The sequence below is a fragment of the Phymastichus coffea genome, unplaced genomic scaffold (genome assembly GCF_024137745.1).
Source record: "Phymastichus coffea isolate CEN01 unplaced genomic scaffold, Cenicafe_Pcof_1.1 PCOF00026, whole genome shotgun sequence".
Taxonomy (NCBI): domain Eukaryota; kingdom Metazoa; phylum Arthropoda; class Insecta; order Hymenoptera; family Eulophidae; genus Phymastichus; species Phymastichus coffea.
The window spans coordinates 3,078,267-3,101,475 of NW_026706837.1; the positions used below are offsets into that span (position 1 = coordinate 3,078,267).

A 23,209-nucleotide genomic window follows, 5' to 3' on the forward strand; every position below is an offset into this window, starting at 1 on the left:
AATATATTTTCTTTACGAGCAAGATGTGGCAATTTTAAGTAGCTTTCCAACTCTGAGTCCAAACCTTCAGCGCTCACCTCTGAGATAATATTTTTTTGCTTGTTCACCAAAGCGTCGTGTGCCTGCCAAAGACTACTACTACTCTTTTGCACTGTACTTTCTTCTCGGTCCACTCCCGCTGGTTTCATTTGTTTTAGTTGATTATTTAGTTCAGTTATTGTTTTTGCACATGCCAATTTATCTTCAAAATGGAGTTTCTTGAACCTGGGATCTAGAATAGTCGCACACGACAAAAGTAAACATTTCTCAAACTCGCCAAATCTATCCTTCATCTTTTCTTTTTCAACTGCTTTGAATGACTGACCAATTTCAGTAAGAGATCTGTATGAATCTGTAGTAATTTTGAGGCAATGTAAAATCAGGATTATTAAGCTGCACGTTAGATACGCAATCACCACTTATTTCAGTTATGACATCCCGGAAAGGCTTCATAATCTCCAAAATACGAGGTGTGTTCAAAAAGTACCCGAAATTATCGTTTTTCCAAAAAAATATTAATTATTCGTTTACATCAATGTGGTCCCCTTCAAAGTAATTTCCCCTAGATATAATACACTTATGCCAGAGTTTTTTCCAATCTTCGAAACACTCTTGATATTCACTTTTTGGTATGTCCTTGAGCACTCTCAGCGATTCGGCCTTTATTTCTTCAATCGAGGAAAAACGCCGTCCATTCATGGGTCTCTTCAATTTTCGGAACAGGAAAAAGTCACACGGAGCCATATCTGGTGAATATGGAGGTTGGGGCACGACTACGGTATTGTTTTTGACCAAAAAATTACGAACAAGCAACGACGAGTGAGCAGGTGCGTTATCGTGATGCAAAAGCCATGAATTGTATTTCCATAAATCGGGGCCTTTTTTTCGGATTGCTTCACTCAAACCTCTCATAACATCAAGGTAATACTCCTTATTAACCGTGCGACCTTGTGATAAGAACTCATGATGCACCACCCCCCTGCAGTCAAAGAAAACTGTAAGCAAAACTTTCACATTTGATAGAACTTGACGTGCTTTTTTCGCTCTTGGTGACGTTAAATGCTTCCAGGTGGACGATTGTGCTTTGGTTTCGACATCATAACCTTACACCCATGTTTCATCACTAGTTATGACCCTTTAAAGCAAACTTGGATCGTCGTTGATGTCGTTTAACAGCTCCTGAGCGATGTTCATGCGATTGTTTTTTTGGACAAAATTCAGCAGTTTTGGAATGAATTTTGCTGCCACCCGTTTCATGTCCAAAACATTTGAAATAATGTTATGACATGAGCCAATTGATATGCCAACTTCATCAGCAACTTCTCTAATTGTGATTCGGCGTTCATTCAGAACCATTTTTTTCACTTTTTTCACATTTTCATCGATTGTTGACGTGCTGTGTCGACCGAAGCGTTCGTTATCTTCAACGTCTTCGCGGCCATCTTGGAAACGCTTATACCACACGTAAACACTTATTTTTTTCATAGCAGACTCACCATAGGCTTTTTGTAACATGTCACACACTTTGTTACACTTTATTTCATTTTTTACGCAAAATTTAATACAAATTCTTTGATCCATTTCTTTTAAAAAACGAAAATCGCCGAGCTCATAAAACCACGTCAAACCTTAGCGACTACCGCAGACAAAGTAAACAGTGAATATAGCTGAAAATTTTATCATACTTCAGGGGCATGTATATCAACACAATAAAAACAAATTTTGACAATCGGACTCTCCAGACCAGCGAAATTTAAAAATTCCGGGTATTTTTTGAACACACCTCGTATCTGATAACTTTTTTACTTCTTCTCTAGTTAAAATGTCAATTGGATAGGTACATGAACTCATAGTTGCGAAAACATACTGCTCCAACTTCACATACCTCTCCAGCATTTCAATTGTTGATGTCCATCTGGTTGTACAGTCATTCGTAAGAACAAGAGCATCTTTGTCACTATTTACTTGTTTATTTTCTTTGTCATCCACTTGACTTTTCAGTAGCTTCTGAGTAGCATTAATACTTCTTCGAATTAACACAACAATACTCTTGACTTTATCTATTAGTTGTGCAACTTCGGGCAACGTTTTAATAGCGTCAGGCAAGACATGGGAAGTGGTGTGGTCTACGCAAGCAATGTGCCTCTTTAGACCCACTATGGATATTGCTGCTTACTTCACTGCTGCCTCGGTATCGGTAAGAAGAGCTCCAATTTTTGAAATGTCGATACTGAATATTTCGTAAATATTCCGCATAGCCTCTTCTAAATATACTGCAGTGTGGCGCTCGTACAGTGGAATGCACCCAAGGCATATTTTTTTTCAAACTAGAGTTTCTTCTTCTAAATAATGTACAGTCATACCTATATAGCTTTGGTTAGAAGAGTCTGTCCAATTATCAGCGGTAATACAATAATTAACGACACTCTCCAATACTTTTTCTACTCGCTGTTTCATGACCACATACTTGGCCTCTAATCTTCTAGTCATTGTAAATCTGGATGGAAGTTCATAAAGAGGACATAAATTTTTCATTAGAAGAGTGAATCCTCTTTTATCCACAGTGTCAATAGGACAGGAGTCTACACAGATCATATACAGAATGGCATTTGTAATCTCGTCTTCTTTACTCCCACCAACTAAAAGTTTAACGAATTTCAATATCACATCAAATTTTTACTTCATTATTATATTCAATATAAAAACCTTTTAAACTTTTTAAATTCTCAAAAAGTGCATTGATGCCAGAAGTTTTATTCACATTATTGTGTTGATCCTATAAATTTCAATTTGAATTAGGTATTTGATACATCAAACATAGAGTGACTATATCATTATTTATTACCGACACCTCCGGTTGAAGTTATTCAATTGAATAGAGAGTAATAGAAGCAATAATATTTAGAAACATAGAAAGAACAATTATAAAGCATAAATTGTTGTCGTTTTCTCAAATTAGCTTCATCTACTTACTAAGCATATTTTTTTGCCGGAGGAGGACATGCTTGTGGTTGTGCTAAATTTTCTTTCTGGAAGAAAACGGGATGTTTCGTACTCAAGTGACTCATCATGTTGGATGTATTATTATTCCATTTGAAGGTTTTTTTGCAGTAATTGCTGATAATACGGATCTGAGTGCCTTTTTTTTCACAGTGCATCCATATTGCACTCATTTTCTTTCCTCTGAAAATAAATCAATGTAATTGGAAAGTTATTCAAAATTTGTTTAGTCGGTGGTACTTAGAAATATCTTGGGTATTGCATATGCATTCAATAACAGTGTTCGATGTGGCATTTACGGATGAACTGTCAACTGGATTTGATTTGACAGTTTCATCATTATAGCGGAATGCATGGAGACGTTCCTTGTAACAGCTCTTGTCAGAATTATCTAAGTATAAAAATAAATAAACAATTACCTTCAGCTACCGTAAAGATCAATTACAATATACATACGTCGTAAACATCTAAAATCAGGCACAATAAGCTCTTCAAAATCTCCATCTTCAATTTGAGATTCTTTTGGCACCAATATTTGCTCAAAAACCATTCCATCAATAGATCGGAACAAACCTAACAATTTTTCGTGTGGATCAAGGGTATGCAGAAGATTGTCTTTGACGATCGCTGCAGCCTCTTCATTGGAATCTGAAACAGAAATTTAGTTTTAATGACTAATAATTATACAAATAATTCAATTTATTGCCTAGTTTAAGGATAATCTGGCTAACTTTTCAATTTTTTGTAGTCTTCATAAGTCAAATCTTCCACGATTTCGTCATCGTGATCATTGCGTCTAAACCACAAGTTGTATTTCTCTACAATAGAAAGATTTTTTTTTAATTTCATTCATATTATTGTATAATATTCTATTATTTCTGTATTTTACCATTTGCTGACATAGATCGAACAACATGTGGATCTATGCATTCAGCACAGATGCAGTCAGGCAGGATTTTATTTGAAGTGGAGTCAGCGACCTTATAAAAATGTACTCCATCCAGGGATTTATAGACACACCTTATTTGTTCATCCATATTAGAAATTCCATTTTCTCGGATGAATTCAAGGACTCCTTCATTGGAATCTGCAAATTACAGAATTTTAACTAAATTTATGCACTTTTATACTTTTATGTTTAATTTGCAGTTTGTCCCTCCCATAAGCTTATTTCAGTCTGAATTTGAATGTAAACGAAAAATGTATGTTACGATGTAATAGACCAAAGTTGACTTATTTTACATTACTTCTCATTCTTGCGTAAGTGCCAGTAGATAAATTGTTAATTTTTTGTAGTGCATTGTCATCAATCTTCAACCAAATAGATATTCTTCTTGGTTCTACAAAATGAAAACATTATAAATATAGAATATCTTGTATGCCTAACCTCACTTTTCACAACACAAAACAAAATTTCCGTGATAATCATCTTACCTTGTTCTTGTTGTCCTCCTGGATCACCAAAAAAACCAGACATTTTTCAATTAATATCTTGAATTTTGAATTAAAAAGGAGTTGAGAAGCGTATTAATAAATAGTGATGATAATTGATGAGATTGATGAAGATAAGAGCGATAGAAAAAGGCGCTTATTTTACATTTCAGTAGCGAAACTCGAAAGACTCCAAAGAACGTGTTGACCGCGCATGCGCGGAATAATCCAACTGCAGAGTCATGTTTGAACACTCAACACGCGGGTTAATTAAAACGTCGAAAATATAAAAATGTGAGATTTGTGTTGTAAATAATAAAAACGATATGTTTAGACACTACGTATATATTATTTATTTTAATTTTATACAGTTTTTTTATTTCCTGATGATTCGATCATCTTCTTCGGAATCGTAGATTAATGTGCTGTAAATACATAAATAATTTTAGTATGATAAATTGATTATATTTATTGATCGTGAAAAAATTGAAAAAAACTAACTACTCCACATCGTCTAGCGATCTCCAAAGTCGATGGATTCTCATAGGAGCAAATTGGATGGTACAATAATAATGGGCTTGTGCATTATTGTTTTTCAATAACAGGTAATCCCGAACATTGAGGTTACTGATGCGAATGGGATTGTCACCATCACGTTGGAAATAAATCGTAAATCTTCTGGGATTCGTCGCTTCTAGACAAATCATAAAAATAAATACGTATCGATTTTATTTTCGAATGCATTAATTTGGAAAAAACTCAAGATTTGAGGTTAACTCGGCCCAATCTAATGTATTATAAGTAAAACAGTTATAATTCCATTACTTACGTCCATGATGATGAACAACAGTAATCACATGCTCCCCTGGATTTTTTATGGTCGATTATGGAGGTTTTCTTTCTATCTTTTAGTATCTCTACGAATGATCAAAACGCAAAACGATCAAAGAAAGTACTTTTCATAATAATAAAAATGTTACTTCGCGGCTTTGAGACGCATGCGCACGCCACAGATTGTTTCATTCGATTATGAGCCAAAAAATAATCGATTCAACTATAATTGAGCTTCAAAATAATCGAACAAATATTCGATTTTTCTCTTCAAATAATCGAATGCTTCCATTAATCGAATACAGTTGCACATCCCTACCAGACGTACGCAACCGATAAACCGTGCGCACGCTTTCGCTTGCAAACAATACAAATTAGACGCTACTTTAACTTTGTCGCTAGCCAGTCGACAAATTTCATCGCCTCGCTTTCGCTGCTATCGCTGATGACGACACGATGATACGGACACTTTTCGTCGAAGATTTTGCGTGGTGCTGGATCTCGAGCTCGTCGAGCTCGGAGTTCCACTCTAGTACTTGAGGTGGGCCGCGGCTTCGCCAACAGATCGTCACACAAAATTGAACTCGTGAAGTGAAATTACACGAGAGATTTGCCGCGACGATTCGGTGGAGATTACACACTGTTCATTGTGTGGATTTTGCACTAGATCTGCCTTTCTTCCCATTCTATCAGTTAACACACCGAAATCTTAGAAACATTTTATTTGTTTTAAGAATAGGTGTGGTGACTTGAGTGGACAGGAAAAGACTGCCAGTATACGTGCGCACCACCTCTCTCTCTCTGTCTCTCTCTATCTCGCGCTCTCTCCCTCGCTGCTTTGTTGGTCTTGCAGCTGATGCCGCTCCATCCACGCAATTGAATTTGCGAAACGAAAAATACTCATTACAATATATGTACATATATATATATATATATAGTATCATACGTAGTCATATATAAGGTGAGGAAAAAGTATGGAAACCCCGGAAAATTTGGAAAACCGCATGAGGTTAGTCATGAAACAAAGGTCATACCCTATGTAACTTTCAACGAGGAACCCAAAAGTGACCTCTGATTTGACCTTGAACCTCGTTTTCAAGGTTATTTCAAGGTCAACCTAATTTTTTCCTATGGGAACCCCTATTTTTATACTAAAATCAAAAAGAGTGATAAATTTTACTGGTGAGAACGATTCAAGTCCGAAGATATCGTAACTCCTAATCCTCCTTTTAGCGCTATCCAGGAACAACGACGTGGACGTAGAAGGAATCTATTCCCTTCGGGGTGCTTTTTTATAGTGAGTTCCTCTTGCCTCTCACTTCGGGGAGCTAGAGCATCCTTCCTTAGCGTGTTGATCAAGATCATGGTGTGACTTGCGGTTGTGAAATCAAGAAAATTGAACGAGAGAGGAAAAGAAGGAAAAAAAGCAAAAGAAAACAAGAGGCAGAAAGTGTGATTCTGTGACAGCTTCGCCGGTAACAATCGTGTTTTGTGCTATATAATCGTTTTACTACTGAATGAAAAGAGAAATATAGTTAATTTATTTGGTTAGTATTCACGATGTGACAGACGCGGCCACCTAAATCAACCTGACAGGATATTATTAGATAGGACGCCATATTACGTTAGAGGCAGGCATGCGTTAAGGTGTCGATTAATGCAGCGTGTCTCCACACGCGGATCAATTTCCACAGTCATGGACCACTGGACTGACAGTAATCTTTCCGTAGGATGATTCGAGTTCAATTGTAGTAATGACAATTTATTTAATAGTAGAAAACATAACAAATAGTAGAAAAAACTCCTGCACTTTTGGTTAAGTGGCTTCTTCATTAAGATAATGCGATAGCGCATTCATCGAATCTTATATAGTACTTTCTGAGTAAACACAGTATTGTATCACTTCAACAATCTCCGTGCAGTCACAACATAGCCCCATGTGACTTGGGCGTTTCCAAAATTCATCAAATCACTGGAAGGACAGCAATTTGATAACAAAACGACGGTAGAAAATAATGTGCCAAGCGTATTCAAGGCCATCCTTGAAAGTAAATCCCAGGACTGTTTTGAGAAGTGGAAACATTGCTGGAACCGTGTTATTCAATCAAATGGAGATTATGCTTGAGGATGCCGTCCGCCCGATGATAGGCCTGATACTTTTCGGACAGACGTTGTACAACAGAATGACGTTAATCGAAGCTGTTGCTAGTTCTTTACAAATTCTAACCACCTCACTACTTTTTCAAGTCATCGCAGCTACCTCCTGCTTCTCTAGAAATTTATCTTGAGGTCAACATATGTTGTATATTATTTTAGTTTCCATGTAAATTTGATATTAAATATTACAGTTAACGAAATTTAAAATAAATGTAAAAGCATCTTTAATTCATTATTAGAACAAAGTACATTACAATACAAGTGCGGGAAAGTAGATTCTTGTCTCGTGTGGCATTTACGACCGAGCGAAGCGAGGGTAGAAAGGTTCATGAGACAATAAACTCTTTCCCAAATGTGTGCCGTACCATATTTTTTGATAGGACGTGTGGAAAGTGCGATTTTCAACGCACGTTTTCTGCTGAGCGTGCGGGAAAGTACACTTTGCGCACGGAGTATCAAAAATTATTTTATTGGACATATAATAGTATTACTATATTATTTTTATAACTGTATTCGAATATTAACTGAGTTAAAAGGTGCTTCTTTGATATGGCAGATTTGCATTCTCATCCCTTTCTCGAATCAAATTAACAAGCATTGCTTAATCAGGTTTCAAGATTGAGCCTAGTCGTTTGGTAATGAGTATTGAAAATTGACCATCAATCATTATCACCATGCTGAGTTAGTATTTGGTATTCAATGGTCGAGCTATTGTTACTTTGTTTTGGCAATTATTATCTAAATCAGAAATTGTTTTCTTAGGTAGGAAGAACACCTTCTCCACCTTTTTTGCAGAGAAGTCCATTCTATAACAAATAATGATTAAATTGATTAGACGCAATTTAATTGATCAGAGAACATTATTGAATAGAACATATTTCAGAAATTTTTAATTAACATAATTTAAAAGTATTGAAATAAAGGAAGAGACTGCTGTTTTAAGCTGATGCTGAACAACTGTACTCATTTGAGAAGAGCTCTTGGTTTTATTGCAAGCATTCTTACTTTTTTAAGTTAACCCGTTTCGGTCGAGAAAGATACTCGCGGTACCCTAGTCTTTGAGAGCTTGTAACTGACGTTAAAAATGTCAAAAAAAATTGAGATGGCTATATTCTGAAAATTCCAGATTTGCTCTTTCCGATGGTGTCCATAAAAATTTTTGAAAAATTTTTTTGCTATTGCAAAATGCAATTTAATAAAAAAAAAACATGAATTTTTCACCCATCTTTTTTTTTAAATCGAGTTTTGAAAAGGTTTCCCTCGTGGAATCGACTCGGAACCTCATTAACCGGTGGAATAAATGCTTAAATATTAGAGTCTCCTGGTTGGCGGATCGATTTTTCACATGGGGATTTTCAAAATGGCGCCTTGATTGCAAAATTTTTGTTAATATGTTTATGAATTTTTTACTCAATAACTATAGGGTTATGGAAAAATTGTTAAGAAAGAAAATGTCTTTAAAATTACTCAAATATTGCACCCAAATTTTTTCAAAACGATTCAAAAAAATTTTTGTATTTTGCAAAAAGGAAATTTATGCAAAATTCATAAGTTGCTCGAAATAATCCAAAAACATTCCCATATATTCTACGGTTCATTCTAAGAACATTTTATTCTAATAATTTTTTCCGGATTGTGCATTCCTAGAGAAATTTCTGGTCCCATTCGTACGCGTATCAAAGTCGTATCAGTGCATCCTTCGTTTATCCGCCGTTTACGTTGCCCAACTATCACCATCGTGGAGGTCGACGAATTTAGATAATTTCTTTCTTTTTTTATATTTTAGTAATTTTTATATATTTTTTATATTTTTGTTTTTTTTTTAATTATTTACGTACATTTGAAAGAAAAAAAATTATTCCACACGATGCACTCGAGAAAAACAGTTCAAGCAATAGTTCTTGTTGCAGTCAGTGCAAAATCTAGTAGTTCGTTGACGACACCTCTTGTAATTACACAACGTTCTAGTTCTAGTTTCATACTTGTGGGATTGGAAATCACCCAATTTAGAATTGGGCGATACATTCTGTTGACTTCTTTGCATAAATCTTTTGTTGTTACATGTGTACTTTTATGGTCATTGCAAATGTTCCAAAGTGTTAAAGCATTTGTAATTGAAGCTTCAATGATACGTAACAAAATTTTGAATGTCCATTTTTTAGAGCTTTTGCTTGGGGAAGCTTTTTTACATCGAAAATCGCGCAAGTCTACGCCTCCCACAAATTTGTTGTACAATGAGAAGGCAAAAGGAAATCCTATTTCTGTTTTATCTTTAACAGTTCGTGAATACCTTTTCATCTGTTGTATAGGTGTAAAACTAACTGTTCTAGATAAAACCGATACCTCTTTGGTACACTTATAAAGTTCATACCACTGTTTGTGTCATGACTTACTTTGAATGTTCCTCGCGAACCTTTTTTTTCAAAGATATGCTTTTCTTTGACTCTATCTTTACGAACAGTTCCTGTCGATCGTAATCCATATTTATTCAAATAAACGACTAAATCAGGACTAGTGAAATAATTATCGATGTAGAAGTGATATGGTAATAGCTTTCTTTTTGAAAGGCCAAGTAAAAGAGGATTTATCATTTGTAAGACTACTCTGGAGCCAAGTGGACATTTTGCTAAATTTATTCCAATACTAGTATCATTTCTACCACAGTAAATATCCATATTGAATATATATCCATTTGTTCCACACAAGCCCCAGAGCTTTAGATCATATCTGTCAGGCTTGCAAGGTAAATATTGTTTTAGGCAAGTGCGTCCAAAAAATCTAAGCATCATTTCATCTACGGAAAGAACCATCGTAAAAAAACCAAATTGTTAAATATTTTTGTTGAGTAAATTCAAAATTGTTCGAACTTTCCAAGCTTTATCATTATCATTTTTATCGTCAAGTTTTGAATACTTTATTTTTGTTTTTATTTCACCAAACCTATCGCGAGTCATTGCTGAAGAAACTGTGGGGCATTTCACAAGGGGGTCAGTTTCTCAATACTCTCTTTGTTCATTTCGTATGTTGTACGAGGATAGTAATAATATTCCTACAAAAGTATTAAGTTCTTGTGTGGAGAAATCCAAGCCATTTGCTCCGCTAGCTTCAATGATATGATTTATTATTTCTTTAGAGAAAAAAAGTTCAAATAACTGCACTGGTGACATTGAACATATTTTTTTCTTTACCGAATCACTTAACAGTAATTGATCGTCTACGTTTCCAGAGCTGACTTTTTCTTCATTACACCATGAAAATTCATGATCTGGTTCCAATTTTTTCTAAGTCTCTGAATAGTTATGAAAAGTATTATTAAATAGTTATAAAAAATATTATTTCTCATTATCTGACTCAGAATCTCCCTCAGAGCCTGAGTTGTCTGGATTTGTTCTGAATCGTTATATTCAAGATCTGATGCAGATTCTTTGTTTCTCGAAATTTGCGATGCTTTTCTTTTTGGAATTTTTTACATTGATTAAGGTCGGATTTTTGAGTATAGAAGTAAACAATCTTTTATCCACATACGATAAACCCAAGAAAGTATACTTTCAAAAGCCTGCACTTCTTCAGCGAATCCAATAACAAGATAAAGCTTTCGCAAAGAATAGAAGTGAAAATATGCTATGAATTTTCTAACACAAAGTATGCGACAAATTAGAAATTTCACACACTTATACGAATAATCCAGACCTGCTACGTACAATAACGTTTCATAGATGAGATATATTCCATAAATAATTGCTCCGCTAAATCTATAGAATACCCCAAGACAACCTGCAGCACGTTCGTATTGCGTAAACGTAAAAAATCCTATTGTAAATCTAATTGTAGTCATCAAACGTACATATAGCTATCTTGGAAAGTAGAAACAAAAAGTTGGAGTAAGTTTGATTTTAAGAAACTTTTTATTTAAAAACTATTACATTTACAAAAAAATTTATAAGAATAATATGTTCTTAGAATGAACCGTAGAATGTATGGGAATTTTTTTTTGGATTTTTTCGAGCAACTTATGAATTTTGCATAAATTTCCTTTTTGTAGAAATAAAAAAATTTTCTTGAATCGTTTTAAAAAAGTTTGGGTGCAATATTTGAGTAATTTTAAAGACATTTTCCCTCTTGACAATTTTTCCATAACCCCATAGTTATTGAGTCAAAAATTCATAAACATATTGACAAAAGTTTTGCAATCAAGGAGCCATTTTGAAAAATCGATCCGCGAACCATGAGTCCCTAATATTTAAGCATTTATCCACCGGTTAATAAGGTTCCGAGTCGATTCCACGAAGGAAACCTTTTCAAAAAAAAGATGGGTGAAAAATTCATGTTTTTTTTTTATTAAATCGCATTTTGCAATAGCAAAAAAATTTTTCGAAAATTTTTATGGACTCCATCGGAAAGAGCAAATCTTGAACTTTCAGAATATAGCCATCTCAATTTTTTTTAACATTTTTAACGTCAGTTACAAGCTCTTAAAAACTAAGGTACCGCGAGTGGCTTTCTCGGCGGAAACGGGTTAAGTCGCCATTTTCACTGCCCTATCCATCATTCTTCCTTCTCAAGTTCTTCTGCGTTGACATGTATTCGAGATCTCGAGTCACCGCCGCTTCCACCGTTAGTTATTTACCGTATCTAGCCTTAGTTTCTTCATACGAGGCTTTCTTACCCATTGCAGAAATTCTCTTTTGTAGAACATATATCGATATCTTGAAAAACTGCTAGGCTCACTTGTTGCTGCTGCCCTCTACCTTCAATGATATTAGGAATCTTTCTTTCCCTTTATTATAATACAATGCTATTGGTAAAGCGAGATATATATTTCTAGTATTCTATAGCGGCCCCAAAGGAAACTATTGGAATCTTTACGTAACAAGTAACGTTTGTCATCATTTGAACTCAAGGTAACTTCTTATATATTTAGGTACCAAATAGATTATTTTCAGAATAATTTGATGTATGAAATTTATAAATACCCCTTTATAATTCATATAGAAGAATGTCTGTATCAATGTATAATATTATGTGGATTTTGCGAGAATTGTATTAATATCAAAACAGTATAGTATGAAAATTATAACGATGAATATATTATATAAAATATTTTAACGAATAGTTCTATACAAAACGAGTGTGAAGTGAAAGAAAGGTATAAATCTGCGCCCAAAAAAAGTCGGCTACCATCACAATAATTATTTTAATATATAATATATACATTAATAATAAGCATGTTATTATTCAGAATTCTTGAAACTATCCCACATTTTTTTAAATATATTGAAATTGGTCCATTAATGAATAAGATTGGTTTAGCTTTTTTGGAAGTTGCAGTTTTGAATACCTGATTTTTGTTTTTCCGAGCGCCAGAAAGTGGGCGGGCTAAGATCCCTCACTATTGCGACTGGTTCTTGACTTTTATAAGACTTTATTTCAAACGTAATTATAAGTATAAAAAAGTAGAAATTTAGGAAATGTAACGAAGATTAAATAAAGTTCAAAATATGAAGTGGCACTGAATTGACTTCTTCACCGTAATTTTTGCAAGAACTGCGAATTAAAAAAAGAAAAAAATTATAACTATGTACTTTAGCTATCTCTAAGTTAATTAATTAGAATATTTTATTAACTAATTAACATATTTATCCGCGCGAAGGATGATTTTGTTTAGAATCATGAGAACTTTCTCTTAACGGCATTTATTATTAAACAAGTAATCTGAGCAACAAATATTTCATATGTTAAAAATCGCCATTTTTTAGGGTTATTGGTACTTTTTGGAATAACTAATAAACGGAAATAATCATGTGACGACTCAAATTGTAGCTTTTTTATTATCTATAACTTATATCTAAAACATTTTCATCTAAAGTGTATACCGTCACTTGAACCTACCAGACTTGAAAAATCTACTTTTGCAAACTTTGGTCTCTTCTATAAAAGAAACTGATACAAAATCTCGATTTGCATTTTATACATATATCATTTAGTTACATTATTTCTGATACATTTTCATCGGATTTTTCCATCTCTCAATTTTTGCATGAAATTACTTTTATCGATTTGACTGCTATGGCAATGATTCCCTGCCCTAGGGCCTTATGGAATTCTTGTTCTGATTTCTCTTTTTCTGTTAACTCCTACCAGAGTCTATACTATATACAATATAATACAATAGAATTGGTTACTTCTATGCTTCACCTGAGACCATTTAGACTTCTAGTATTAGATACTGCAAAAGCCCAACTGTTCCACTCGTTCAATACTGCGATCGCAGAGTTACTATGTCAGAGAATCCGCTTGCTCACTTCCGCCAGACACTGGTACTGAATTGTTACACAACTGCACCATAAGTGTATTCTCTCTCTCTACACTCTGTATTAAAACAAAAAAAGAAGTTGCATCCCTTTCTGGGGGTCTGTTGTGCATGATAGTTGGAAAAATACGTACAAGAATCAGATTCTTCAGGTTTAAACAACGAGTGCTTTCTTTTATTCTGTATCCCAGGAAAATATTCGTTAATATAGTGCTGACATTCAATCGGATATTGCTTGGTTATTTGAACGAGGTTGACAGTCTTCCTTCTCCTTTCCTGCTTCTTGTGGTAGAATCCACGCTTAGGACTAGGATACGGAGTATCTAGTTCTAATGTGTGTATGCCTAACTTCTCTTTGCCGATTTCATACCTAGGCCCTGCTACATAAAAGACAAGGAAGGAGAGAGCAGCATCAAATTATCAACTTCGTTAAATAACCGAAGAACGTCTGGTCGAGATGTTAGCACCTTCTAAATGGACTCCTTTCTAGAATATAGGATAGAGGAAGGCACTGAACTCTCTTCTGGCTCATAATTTTTTTCTCTTTTCAATTCACTGCTAACCGCATGCGATCGAGTGCTGCTTAAACAAAGTGATATACCAATAAACGTTTATGTTTCACTTCTACGAGATAAAAAGTATATTAATTTTTCCTTTATACAATAATTACAATATAAAAGACCATTACATATTTTCTTTTGAAATATTACTTAATTGTTGATATGATTTAATTAGATTTATAATATAATGTAAAATATTGCAGACTTAAAAAATGTCATCACGCTTTCGAGAATGGGATTTATCATGCAAGGTTTATGTTGGTAATTTAGGAAGTAGTGCAAGTAAACACGAGATTGAAAGTGCTTTTAACAAATATGGACCACTAAGAAACGTGTGGGTAGCTCGAAATCCACCAGGATTTGCCTTTGTTGAATTTGAAGATCCGAGAGATGCTGAAGATGCAGTTCGAGGGTTAGATGGAACGTAAGTACTATATAAGAATCTTTCATTACTAAATTGATTTTTATAATAGAAATAGAATGTAGAATTTCCAACTGTAAATCATCGTAACATTAAATATAAATGCGCTTTAGAGCAAATATCTTTCGTCAAAGTATTTTTAATATTTTACAATCTTTTGTAATTTTACACAAGTTTTCTTCTAAATAATTTAATCAGTATCGATCACACGGAATTCATTAGATTGCTAAGTAACTGTGATTTGTCATGCGCTTAGTATTAAGACTAAACATGGCATTAGACTGGAATTCTTAAATTACAATATTGAAGAAACCATTATGACGTCCAGATCACTCTCAGGTATATTCGAGGCAAACGTAATTGTAACGTGATCGCAACCTTAAACGTAAGGTAAAAACATTGTAAAAACATTGATAAGGCGCTACGAGTTGTTCGTTTTAGCCTATAATAATTTGACTACGAGAGAAATCAGCCTGAAGAGGTCAGCAAATATGCTGACGAAACGTTGCTGAATATAATTAAAATTTAGTGAATTTTCCATCTCTCACTATTTCCCTTTTTTCCATTATTACAAAATTTATTATTGAAGAAAATTATAAAGGGATCAAGACAGTATGTTACGTATATTCGAGGTAGACTTAATTTCAAGTTGCTCTAATTTGGTTTTCGTACGACGTGTGTACTGTGACGATTAATGAGAGAGAAAGAAACTACCTAGCGTTACGATGCATTCATTTAATTTTTATTCTTTACTTTATATTACAAGAGTTACATCTAATATCTTGATTCAAAGAAATCGTCTTTTGTAGGTAGATATCCTGAATCTTACCGTAATATCTACATAAAATTAACAAAGAATTTATAAACATCTTATAGTGTAATATTTATACATCAAATTTGTCGAAACACTACTCACAAGACACAGAAATAAATACTACTCGCTACTCGAACTACTAATCACAAAACTAAAACAAATGCAGAGGTAGACTTGTAATAGAAGGGATGAAGAAGAGAAAAATACTTAGACTTTTCTTTTTAATTTTTGTATTCTTGTGTTGTACACTTAAATTTCAGGATTTTCTATTTGAATTTGTGACTACGACAAAAACTAGCTGTGGTCAACTCGCGCGGCTGTTTTTAAACCCTGCGAGTGGTCGGGACGAAAGTTCCTTTCTCAACCCACAGAACTCAGAAAGCTAGATTAAACAATACTTTTTTTTATTAGCTTAGAGTTATGTTTTTAATTTCCTCCTTCGATTTTCTGGCACTAATTGGCCCATGAGCGTGGGGACCTAACCTTTATTTGAGAACTGGCCCCGCATGTTCTATTTAATATTTCAAGAAATTTGTTAATTTACTAACAGGGGAACCACCCCAACCCGACCTCACAGATTTGAATGATTTTGGGATATGTTGTAGTACTTGAAAAAAAATTAGATACGTGTTTTTTTATCGGCCCATAAAGGCTTTTAAGGGGTGTAATCCACCCTGAAAATCAACCCCTAAAATCAGTTTTTTTAATATTTCTCAGCACCAAATGAATATTTTTCATAAAACTCAACATTAAAAAATTTCTTATAAAAAGGCGCTTTTAAGGACATAACATTTATACCGAAGGGTTGCAACCCCCTTTTTAATAGGGGTAAATACACTATTTTTTGTACTGTTTTACGACATGTAATATAGTAATCCAGCTCAAGTGATTTAAAAATCGCACTGATAATGAGAAAATACCAAAATTAAATTGATGTCTTTCCGGATTTAAAAAAAAAATGTTTAAGGGATATTTCACCCCCTAGAAACCACCCCCGTCAAACTATTAGCAGGTTAATCCACCTAACCCTGGGATAAACAAGTTTAGTCGTTTGTTATTTCTAAAAATAATTTAATCCTATGCATGAGTGAGCTACTTCAACTAACCAACCTGCCTCTAACCCACCAAACCTCCATAAACCACCCTTACCGAACCACATGCAGGCTAACCCACCTAATCCTGGGAAAAGCAGTTTTAGTCGTTTGTTATTTCTTGAAATAATTGAATTTTATAACATAAGCGAGTTATTCCAGCTGAATCTCATATCTCTTATCCACCTACCCCTAACCTATTTAACCCCCACCCTTATAAACCACCCTTACCGAACCACATGCGGGTTAAACCTCCTAATCCTGGGAAACACGGGTTAAGTCGTTTGTTATTTCCTGAAATAATTTAATCCTACGCCTGAGCGAGCTACCTCAACTAACCAACCTACTTCTAACCCACCAAAACCCCATAAACCACCCTTACCCAACAACCAAATGTAGACTAATAGACTTAACTTTGGGAGAATTGAGTTTATCAGTTGCTTTTTCTTAAAATAATTGATTTCTACACCGTATGTGGGCTATCCCATTTTTTTTTGATAAAATATATCTGTAGCTGAAACATAATTTATGACAAATAAAAATATGTTCAATACATTTTATTTTAATAGTACTAAAATGGCGAGATATATCTCTTAAAAATAAACACGAGAATAACACGAGGTCTAATTATCAGTTATAGATCTATACTGTAACGGGGTAAAACCGTTTAATTATTTTATGCGCGCAAATACACTAAAAGGACGCGCGCAGTCAATTATGCTCGGTACGTTAATCGGAGAGCATGCAAAGATAGGCGCCAGTCAACCAGTAAGTTCTCTTATCGAAGGAAAGTGAGTGGAAGCTATGAGATATAAGCGAATCAAAAGAAAACACTTGTTAGTAAAATGAACTAGATCTTTTATTATCCCTTATACTCTACAGAAGGTCGGCCCGCGCGTTTGTTTACGTTGACGCTCGCTCATCGACAACACGCTTTGCCGGTACGCTCGCTGCTCTTTGTTATTAGAGCCGTTACATGCACGCATCAAATGTTAGAATTAAATTATTATTCATACGATCGCGATCGCGAAATTAAGCTGGCCAGCTTACCTTATATTTGCAGGCGATCGGAGAAAACACAAATAACTCGCACAGAGCGGAACAGTTTCTTTTGTCTATTTCGCGAGTCGCGAGTTCGCGCACGTTATGGTTTCGCCCTCGATGGCGAAACCTCACACACACACTCGTCCTGGCTTCAAACTGGTAGCTGGATGGCACCTTGGCAGCTACAATTTCGGATAACTAGCTGCTGCTGTTTTGATGCGTTGACGTTGATGGCTCGTGAATAGGCGATAACGATAACGAAAGCGGGCGGACACAATGATGGTCTAGGCTTCACTGGTTCGAATTCAATCGCGCGCGTTCCGTCTGCTCGCGAGCCGAATTCCTTAGTTACGAATTTCGTCCCCCCGGCAGGTGCTGCCCTCACAGGCAGCAATTAAGCTAAATAATCAGCGCTAATTTGACGTTTACCGTCACAATACATATATATTTATATTCGTATGTAGATACATAAATATATTTACGTAAGAGACATCGTACGCGATACTACATTTTTCATAATAATTTTCATCTTTTCCTTTTTTTTATTTATTGGTAAATTAAAATTTATCATTCAACGAATTCCTGACAGAAATGACAATCATCGAAAAAGTGTTTGAATCATAATGATCTTTTAGACCAACCACACCGTATTATAGCAACATTTTTACTACCTATCCCTAACCTATCTAACCCCCACCCTTATAAACCACCCTTACCGAACCACATGCGGGCTAACCTTATATAAATAGCGAAAAATAAATGTATTTCTTAAATAACATTCATGTTGCATAACAATATGTCCCAAGTATTACAAATTTTATGTAATAATTATTATTTTCTTTTCATTATAAATACAAAAAAGATAAAAATAATTAATAACGGCTGCAACGGTAGTCGATTCAATTAATCGCACCGTTCGCGATTCTGAATTTCGCGCGTTAGTTCTAAGTATTGAGAGAGAGAGGGGGCGCGCGATCTTTCAAATTAGTAGTTACGCCTCAGCTGTTGATACGAGAGGATATCGCCGGAATTTTGTTTGCACTGTTTTCTCGCCGAGTGATAGTTTACCCAGAGTAATTACGCGCGCGAGTGCAACAACGTGATCGGCAGATTACAGCATCACGGTAGCAGCATATTTGCAGCTGATAGGCGGTACGAGACAGCGCAGCTGATATAACAGTTCCGGAGGCAGTTGATACATTTTATTGGCATCAACAATTACGGCTGATCACCGTAATTGCACCGCAGGGTAGGTGCACCTCCCTTAATTATCGCGAGACAAAATATATTAAGTATTTTGTTCAACCGTTTAGTGTTAAATTTTTTGTATTCGCGCCGAGCGTTAGATCGCGCCAATATTCGAATCTTCTCTCTCTCTCTTTCTCACCGGAAAATTATTTAATTGTAAATCCTATTCGCGTGCGTCAGTCTTTCGGCCCGACAAAGACTGTATAGATTTTTTATGAATAAACTTTGTTAACTTATTCGCCGATTTCGTCATATGATTTTCCTAATAGTTTAAGAAATTGAAATAGGCTTAGGTGTTAATCGTATTACGCCTAGGGGATTAAGCGGAGAAGGAGTAAAGTCGCTCACACTTCAAACTCATCGAGTGTCACGATACATGTGACTTAAGGTGAGTTCAACTCCGTTTGATAGAAGACCACAAAGAGAAATCATCTGACGTTAAAGCGAATACACGTACTTACATATGTGATTAACGGAGCGGCGGTTTGCTCTGCATCGTGGGAGTTTGCTTATAAATAAATTTCCCATTTTTGCAAGATATTCCCCCCCGTTACATGGCGCCCAACTGGTATTAAGACCCGTGTCGTGCGAATAGGATTTTAAATACATTTAAAATCCCTGAATATTGACGAAGTCGTAATGATTGAGATTACAATACTCTGTACATAGAACTACTATATATCAGGATTTATTTGAAAACTTTTCATAAATACCAACAATTTATTGTATTTAGCATTTATGCTTCTGGTGTTTATGCTACAATATGTATAAATGTATATGTATATGTATGGATTTATCTTTAATTAAATAATTAGTAAATATATTAACTAAATTTGTATTGTCATTACTGTTTAACTTTTTAACAATTAAGTTAGATATTTTCTTGTTTTTTGGCTTACACTTTGTAATAATTTTGAGGTGGAATGTTCCTCTTTATAATAAGAGCAACAGAACTCATTTCTAATTTTTTTATGGAGAGCTTTCTTTATAAAAGAAATCGTTTTTTTTCATCAGCTCATATCTCGATTGCTATGCATTCAATAAAAAAACTTTAAAGACAAAAGTTGTTTCTTTTTTGATAAAGAATACAAAAATAGAGTGAAAACTAAGATCTGGAAAAAATTTTTTTTTTCATTTTTCATGCTAGCAATTTTTTTATTTTTCATATTTTGTATTTTTTTATATTTAATTATGATTAAAAGTCTCAAACAAATTTTAAATAATAAATTTTCAGTTAAGTTTACCAGTAAATAAATAAATAAATAAGTAAGTAAATAAATAAATTACTAAATAGAAATAAATAAATAAATTACTAAATAAAAATAAATTAATTAATTAATAAATTAATAAGGGGTGGTTATCCTACAAAATGAGAAATTTATTAACACACAAACTCCCACGATGCAGAGCTATCCGCCGCTCCGTTAAGCATGTATGGTTATACGTGTATTCACCTTTACGTTTGATACTTTCAGTGTCTTCTTTTCAACCGAGTCGAACTTATCTTAAGTTTCTTGACTTGTGACACTCGATCTATCTTCAGTATGAATGACTTAATGCCTAATCCGCCTAATCCCCTAGACGAAATCGGATTAAGACTTAAGCCTTTATAGATCTATTAACTACACAGGCCTGCAAAATAGAGAGTCGTCACTGTTCTTTTACAACTTACCATCATTTCCGAAGTAATTTTTGGCGTAGAATTAGAATCCGTCGTCAGAATTGCTTCATCACGTCAGGTTTTTGAGTAATCGTTCCCTAAAGGTCGAAAAAACACGTTTTTTGGCCATATTCAAGGCTTGATTACATCGTGAGTTTATATTCTTTTCAAAAACGGTTGACGGCATCTTAAAGAAGCACTCTTACCCTTCAAAACTCATTTTTCAAATTTAAGATATCATTTTTTTTCATCAAGATATCATCAATGGAAATTTGCCATTTTTGAGGTTTCACCATGAGCTTAAAAATTCGGCCAATTGTCCTGGAAGAATACGATATATTTCTTAGTATTTTTTGGATAATGATTCTAGAATAACGATTACTCAAAAACCTGACGTGATGGAGAAATTCTGATGACGGATTCGAATTCTACGCCAAAAATTACTTCGGAAATGACCCTCAGTTGCAAAAGAACAAAACCTTGCAGGCCTGTGCTATTAGGAAACGAAATGACGTAAACGACGAATAAAATTAACAAAGTTTAATTAATAAAAACTACAGTCTTTTATGGGCCGAAAGACTAACGCACGCTATATAAGACTTACAATTATTGTTAATAATTCGGTGAGAGAGAGAGAATTCGAAAATTGCCGCGAAATCTAACGCTCGGCGCGAATACAAAAAAAATTACGCTCGCGATAGACAAAATACTATTGGAAGTATTTTGTCACGCAATAATAGGGAGGTGCACCTACCCTGCAGTGCAATTACGGAGATCAGCCGTAATTGTTGAAGCGAAATTTAAAGGTGCTCCTCGGATTAGCTGCGCTGCCTCTCTCACAAATATCTGCTGCTTTTGTTGCTGCTGCCTTAAATGGTGCTGCTGTGATGCTACTGCTTTGATGCTGCTATCACTCACGCACACCAAAAATCCAGGAAACTTTATAGCGAATAACGGCAAAACACAGTGCAAAAACTCAATCACGGTGATACTCTTACGAAAGCAGCTCAGGCTTAACTGCCTATTTTCAAAACCTCGCGCGCCCTCTCTCTCTCTCTCTCTCTCTCTCTTTCTTAGTCGTTCGAACTAACATCGCGAGTAGAGGAATCGCGAAGGGATCGATTAATCGAATCGACTACCGTTGCAATAGAAATTGTAACGAGCAGGCTCGTTAAGAGGTAGATGAGCGAGATTTGAAATAGCACGCCATGCGCAAAAGACCCGCGCAGCGAGAAAGAGAGAGAGAGAGAGATAGCTACGACACGCGGGCTCGCGAGAGTACACGTGAGACCGGCAAGCGGGCAAGGCACGCTCGAAGTCCTTTTGTTTTCCGGGTGTGGAAAAATCGAATACAGGAGAATCGGTTCTGTGCGGTAACCAACGAAAACGGTGCGAAACGAATATTATCAGTGCACGGAGAGATCAACTACGAGTGAGGATCAACGGGAGCCGATTCAAGATCACCATACGACCCGAGGGCCTCGATAGGTCGCCCACCACCTATAAGGACAGGTCGACAGAACACTCACCCTCGGCGACTCTGGGCGACGTCGATCGAGTATTTAGGTTCGAAACTCAAGGCGTAGCTGTCTGCAGCAGCGTTCGCCCGCGTAAGTTTCTTCCGTTGTAACAATATTGCATGCGAGAGTTCCGGGAAGCGAGCGTATATAAACTGCGTCGGCTGCGTGCCATTCGTAATATTATTGTCTGTCTCTCTCTCTCACGCGTATGTATAATTAGGCTGTGCGCTGCGAATCTCTCGGTCAATATGGAGTGTGCGCTAACGTGTAAATAAGTGATGAATAAATTCGCTGGGAATATACTAAGTAAGTTGGCGAATTCATTCGATATCCCCGAATTTTCTCCACGTTCCCTTCTCCTTCGCAACGTTTTCTAAGAACCTACAACGACCGCTCTTTCTTGTTGTTCTGTGCTTTCGCGCTCATTTTCAGGCTGCGCGTCCAGCACAGAGCTGGCCAAAAGAGAAAAACGGCAGTGACATAGATATTTTGTTAACGGACGGCGATTTACTTCCGAAGAAATCAACAACCGTTACAAAATAAATAAATAAATTAATTAATAAATTAATAAATAGAAATAAATAATTTCTAGACACTTTTATAAAGTAATACATGCTTATTATTTATTATCATATTATTATTATGTAAATATAATTGAACTTTTTTTGTAATAAAACAAAATTTTACAAAAGTAACATAATACTTTCAAGTAACTAAAATATTATTTTTTATAACATAAATGACCGAAAAAATGAAGAAAAAAAATTTGTTTAAAATCTTAGTTGCCACTTTATTTTTTCTGTTCTTCATCAAAAAATAAATAACTTTTGTCTTCAAAGTTTCTTTATTTAATCCATAGCAATCGAGATATGAGCTGATGAAAAAAAAACGATTTGTTTTTATAAGAAAAGCTATATCTCTGTATAAAAACATCAGAAATTAGTTTTGTCGTTTTTCAAGAGGAACATTTCACCTTTTAATTTTGCTTGGATTTTCAATGATCCGCTGATATGCGTAGCAAATAAATAAATTTGTATACGGACAAAATAAAAGAAATTTTTTATGTTCATTTTTTAAGCATAA

General features: G+C 35.0%; 2 protein-coding genes across 5 annotated transcripts in view; one reads left to right on the forward strand and one right to left on the reverse strand.

The window, feature by feature from the left end:
- The window catches only part of LOC131675578 (RNA-binding protein 1-like), a 304,658-nt gene that overhangs the window by 102,984 nt on the left and 178,465 nt on the right, over window positions 1-23,209 (forward strand). For all 4 annotated transcript variants that reach the window (XM_058954608.1, XM_058954609.1, XM_058954611.1 and 1 more), the window contains exon 2: window positions 14,532-14,752. In XM_058954608.1, coding sequence (XP_058810591.1) covers window positions 14,541-14,752 — 212 coding nt within the window. In that variant the 5' untranslated portion in view covers window positions 14,532-14,540. The remainder of the gene's footprint in view (window positions 1-14,531; window positions 14,753-23,209) is intronic.
- On the reverse strand, window positions 9,346-10,412 carry LOC131675589 (piggyBac transposable element-derived protein 3-like). The gene is made up of 3 exons (XM_058954622.1): window positions 10,326-10,412; window positions 9,872-10,274; window positions 9,346-9,803 (listed from the first exon to the last, which is right to left on the reverse strand). The coding sequence occupies exons 1-3, from the start codon at window positions 10,410-10,412 to the stop codon at window positions 9,346-9,348; spliced, it is 948 nt and encodes a 315-aa protein (XP_058810605.1).

Bases quoted from the DNA above. Each gene is read 5' to 3' on its own strand.
- LOC131675589 (XM_058954622.1), bottom strand. From the start codon at position 10,412: ATGACTCGCGATAGGTTTGGTGAAATAAAAACAAAAATAAAGTATTCA. The intron at 10,275-10,325 runs GTTCGAACAATT...CAATTTGGTTTT, and splicing joins ATAATGATAAAGCTTGGAAA to TTTACGATGGTTCTTTCCGT. The intron at 9,804-9,871 runs GTTCGCGAGGAA...AGTGTACCAAAG, and splicing joins GCATATCTTTGAAAAAAAAG to AGGTATCGGTTTTATCTAGA.